This window comes from Trichogramma pretiosum, unplaced genomic scaffold (assembly GCF_000599845.2).
Source record: "Trichogramma pretiosum strain Unisexual culture from Peru unplaced genomic scaffold, Tpre_2.0 scaffold146, whole genome shotgun sequence".
NCBI classification, from domain to species: domain Eukaryota; kingdom Metazoa; phylum Arthropoda; class Insecta; order Hymenoptera; family Trichogrammatidae; genus Trichogramma; species Trichogramma pretiosum.
This window is the reverse complement of record NW_019641627.1, coordinates 64,495-69,910: the sequence shown is the minus strand read 5'-3', so window position 1 is coordinate 69,910 and position 5,416 is coordinate 64,495. Positions and strand designations below refer to the sequence as shown.

General features: G+C 47.7%; 1 protein-coding gene across 1 annotated transcript; it reads left to right on the top strand.

Annotated features, from left to right (window-relative positions):
- Positions 1-2,857: 2,857 nt before the first annotated feature.
- LOC106658477 lies at positions 2,858-3,372 on the top strand. Its single transcript, XM_014380480.1, has 2 exons — positions 2,858-2,998; positions 3,067-3,372. Exons 1-2 carry the CDS (start codon positions 2,858-2,860, stop codon positions 3,370-3,372), a joined length of 447 nt encoding a protein of 148 aa, XP_014235966.1.
- The last annotated feature ends 2,044 nt before the right edge of the window (positions 3,373-5,416 follow it).

Genomic DNA, 5,416 nt, shown 5'->3' with positions numbered 1-5,416 from the left:
ATATATTATTGAAAGAAACAATAAGTCAAGAAGACTTGATTACAGCGAATAATTGATTGAAAAAACTTGCTGTTGCTAATACCGAGCGACTTTATAAAAAAGATGCCACGACTTTCAATATTCATCAAATGTTACATCTAGTGCAAAGTGTCGTCGATTGAGGCCCGCTTTGGTCACATTTTGGCTACCCGTTTGAGAATGGAAATGGACAACTTCTTAAAGTTGTGCACGCTGCTAAAGGTGTAGTTGATCAAATGTGTCAACACATTGCTCGGAAGCCAAGTTTATAAATTTTGGAGAAGCATACGAAACGTCTAGAAGATTCTACTGGATAAACTACTGGAAATTATATGAATCAGTTTCAGTTTAATGAAGAGCAAAATATAGTGACCTATGAAAGAATTTTAAGAAATGATTGTATATTCGATTCTGGTGAAAGACCCTTGAAAAGTAACGTTGAATAACTTGCAATTACGTGTAGTTTCGTGCGTCACTCGGTGTAACTGTGAGTTACTGTGCGTTACTGTGCGTAACCGTGCGTTACCGTACGTAAACGTTATGTGACGTTAAGTAACGTGCAGCAACGTGCAGTATAGTGCTGTAACGTTCAGTAACGTTGAATAACCAGCATTTACGTAAAGTTTCGTGCGTTACTCAGCGTTACTGTGCGTTACTGTGCGTTAACCTGCGGTAACTTAATCATTTAGAGGAAGTAAAAGTCGTAATGAACCAAACGCCGAGTTAAGGCGCCAAAGTCGACGCTTATAGGATACCATGAAAGGCGTTGGTTGCTTAAGACAGCAGGACGGTGGCCATGGAAGTTGGAATCCGCTAAGGAGTGTGTAAGAACTCACCTGCCGAAGCAACAAGCCCTGAAAATGGATGGCGCTAAAGCGTCGCGCCTACACTCGGCCGTCAGCGGCAAGTGGGGCTCGGTCCTCTTCACGGGGGATCGGGTCATGAAGCCCTGACGAGTAGGAGGGTCGTGGCGGTGTGCGCAGAAGGGTCTGGGCGTGAGCCTGCCTGGAGCCGCCGTCGGTGCAGATCTTGGTGGTAGGAGCAAATACTCCAGCGAGGCCCTGGAGGACTGATGTGGAAAAGGGTTTCGTGTGGACAGCCGTTGCACACGAGTCAGTCGATCCTAAGCCCTAGGAGAAATCCTATGTTGATGACGGTGTATGTATTCATTGCTTTATGTAACATAATCGCACACCCGTCGGGCGAAAGGGAATCCTCTCGTAAGAGTGTTCGTCGGGGTAGCCCAAAGTGACCTGGAGACGTCGTCAGGAGATCCGGAGAGAGTTTTCTTTTCTGTATAAGCGTTCGAGTTCCCTGGAAACCTCTAGCAGGGAGATAGGGTTTGGAACGTGAAGAGTACCGCAGTCGCGGCGGTGTCCGGATCGTCCCCTCAAACCTTGAAAATCCAGGAGAGGGCCACGTGGAACAGTCGCGCCGGTTCGTATCCATATCCGCAGCAGGTCTCCAAGGTAAACAGCCTCTAGTCGATAAAATAATGTAGGTAAGGGAAGTCGGCAAATTGGATCCGTAACTTCGGAATAAGGGCGGGGTGTGTCGGGCTTGATCGAAAAGTGGGTCTGGCTGAGGTGGTGGGCCTGGGCGAGTCGTGCGCAGTCGTCGCTCGAGGTAGCGTGCGCGTTCACGCGCGTACGCCCTCGTGCGCTCGGTTGCCCCGCGTCGAGCTCGGTCCGTTGCCCCGGCCTCCCGCGGATCTTTCTTGCTTCGAGGCTTTCGTGTTGGTTACGCCGCTCCGATCGTCCTCTTCGGTTGCCATTTAACGCTCAGCTCAGAACTGGCACGGACTAGGGGAATCCGACTGTCTAATTAAAACAAAGCATTGCGATGGCCCTTGCGGGTGATGACGCAATGTGATTTCTGCCCAGTGCTCTGAATGTCAACGTGAAGAAATTCAAGCAAGCGCGGGTAAACGGCGGGAGTAACGATGACTCATCCTTAATCTTATCCTTCTCTGTGAGAAACTTCCATCTCGTCTCGCAAACGCGAAGACCATCTTCATTTCGAAGAAGGCCGGTTCGGCCGACCCCTCTGACTACAGGCCAATCACCATGGCTATCGATGCTATGGTCGATTTCAATGACCAACAACGTGCCTTTCAGGCTGGCATCGATGGCTGTCGAGACAATATCATCCTTCTCGATATCATCCTCCGTAGTCGCTTCAAGTCGGTACGCCTATCTAACATCGCCATACTTGATCTAGCAAAAGCATTCGATAGTGTTAAAGCTGCAAGGAAGATGTATGAAGGCCGTTGCTTCTCAGTTGGCCCCCTTCCTACAGCGCTTGTCATCTGTGCCACTCAAGCCACAGCAGCGCCTATTTGCGCTCCGCGCGTTTGCTATCCCTCGCATGTACCACACACTCGTTCTTGGTCAGAATACCATCTCTGACCTGAATCATACGGATCGTATGATTCGAGCGTCTGTGCGTCAATGGCTTCGCTTGCCTAATGACACGCCGACTGGCTACTTCCACACTCCAGCAGCGGCGGGCGGCCTCGGTATACCATCTTTCCGATGGCTCGCACCGTTATTACGTCGGAATCGGATCCGAGCTTGGCTCCCCACTCCGACTTCCGACGCTAACAACAATAATATGATTGCATATATCACCCAGCAATATATAGCAGCGGAGCTGGCCACATGTGAGAAGAGACTTTGTGATGGAGGCACGCAGCTCAACAACATCGAGCAGATCTGCAAAAAGTGGACGAAGTCTCTGAGTGACACCATCGAGGGCAGGAGTCTAACCCGTTCATCGGATGTCACCGGCCAACATTCCTGAGTAGTAGACGGCTCGGCCTTGCTGTTGGGCAAAGACTATGTCCAATGCCACTGCGTCAAAACGAGAGCTCTACCAACTCGCTTCCGTACAACGAGAGGTCGTCACGCCGATCGCAGCTGCCGCGCCGGTTGCAGTGCACAGAAGACTAATAACCATATTCTCCAGTGCTGCCCGCGCGGTCATGCTGCCAGAATCCGGCGAATTGACGCAGTGCTAAACTACATCGAGAGACGTCTCCGACGGCAGGGCTTCGAGGTTGCAAGAGAGCTGATCATACCAACAGCAGCAGGCCTGAGGAAGCCGGACATGATTGCCCACATGGGAAGATTCGGCATAGTCATCGACGCCCAGGTGACCAACGACCAGCAGAATATGCGCCAAGTCTATAGCGCAAAGAGAGAGAAGTCCGACAACGACGACATCAACCAGTTCATGAGATCAACGTACAAGGCAACCAACATCTGTCATCTACCTGTGATTCTCTCCTGGCATGGTCTCTGGTGCGACAAGTTGGCAAGCTTGGAACGTGTAATCGAAGAGACTTGGCTGTGATTGCGACACAAGTGCTGATTGGCGGTGCCATCATTCACAGGGACTTCACCTACGCGACTTCCGTCAGGTGACGGGGAGTGGTTGCACTGTTCAACCTAAACACTGGGTGCTACCTACCCATAAGACCATAGGTATAATGATCTCCAATAGTAGTATAATGATTGTGATATAATACATACATAACAACTTGTAATATATATACAGGGTGCGGCAAAAGTATGGAGACACCTGAAAACTTTGCATAATAAGCGTAGAAAAAAAATGAAAAACCTCATAACCGACGTATTTCTCGACGAGAAATCCAATGGTAACCTTGAATTTGACCTTGAACATAACCTTCAAGCTCCAGCGACCCAAAAATCGATTTTATAAATGTTACACCCATTTTTTATTGCAGATTTGAAAAGAACACAAAATTTCACGTCAAAATGTACGTTTTGTTTTTCTGTTCAAGGTCATTTTAAGAGCGTTACAGATGCAAATAAAACCCCAATTTAACCTAAAATTAAGTTCAAGTAAGGGCTTTTTTTCTCATTGTACCGCTTCCTACATGACCTTTAAAAAAAAAACAAAATACACAGTCGAACGTGAAATTTTTTGCTCTTTTCAAATCTGTCATAAAAAATGGGGGTCACCGTGCAAATAATCGATTTTTGGTTCACCGTAACGTATAGGTTATGTTCAAGGTCAAATTAAATCCCATTTATTAATTATATCCCATTCTCCAAGTTCTAAACGATACGACATGTGTAGTAAGTGCTCAAAGACTTTAATTTCAGCGTGCAACAAATTTAATCCAAAAGATAGTGACGATTTCAGAGGAGTGAAATCACAAGCAGGGTTTCCGAATTGATGTGTAGTTTTTAAGCACATAGGACATCGACATGTAGCATTATTTTTCACAAGAGTATTTACACACTTTCCATCAAACAATGTTTTATATACATCATACTTGTATAACATACTTGTTGATATACGCCAACGACACGAGACTCCTGCGTGCGTATCCCCACTCCGCCACTTGGCCGCTGCCGGCTCGCGCGCCGACCGGCCAGCGGTATAAAAGACAGCGCCGATTCGATTCGGCACGCAGTTCCACTCCTGGACTTTCCGGAGTCGGATCTCGCTCGCCCGCGAGAGCTTGGCCTAGGGAACGTTAATAAACCTGAGTTAAACACATATACTCAATCTTATTATTTCTCGCTCCTTTCCAAGCCTCCTTCCCACTTCTTGCGCTGGGAAGCTTCACTAGCGACCGCTAGGTGGCGCAGCGCCGGCACCCACAAGCGACTTATCCCCGCCAGGGCTTAAGTATCGGCCACTTCGAGCCTCGATCTTTCCCATTCAGCGAGTGCGGCCTGGACTTTCCGGCCACAACTGACCAGCAAGGACAAGACAAATTCATCGCAGAGTCACCGCAGCCAAGTTTACGAGCTCAACGGGATTTCCAACCTTCTGTTGCAGAGTTGACTACGGAACAACATCGGATCTCGGCTACCACCCGATCCACATCAATCACCAACTAAACAATTTGGAACTTGTACACGCCAACTCGGCCTCGGTCCTTTTCAGGACCATCTCACGTAGGATTTCGAAAGACCTCGAACTTTTGCTAAAGATCGAGACTAACCGGCTTGTCAATTGCGGAGTGCGAACTCTGAAATTCTTTTCGGTTTCCAGCCTTTTCAAGGCTATCGAAAGCTGACGAACTTTTTGTAAAAGTTCAATTCAAACCGTCTTAGCAGTGGCAGAGTGCAAACTCTTAAACTCTTTTCGGTTTCCAGCCTTTTCAAGGCTATCGTTCGAAAGCTGACGAACTTTTTGTAAAAGTTCAATTCAAACCGTCTTAGCAGTGGCAGAGTGTAAACTCCTAAACTCTTTTCGGTTACTAGCCTTCTCAGGGCTACTGTTCGAAAGCAAACGAACTTTTGTAAAAGTTCAATTAAAACCGTCCTGGCAGTAACAAGAGTGTAAACTTTTAAACTTCTTTCGGTTTTTAGCCTTCTCAGGGCTACCGTTCGAAGGCAAACGAACTTAATCAAAT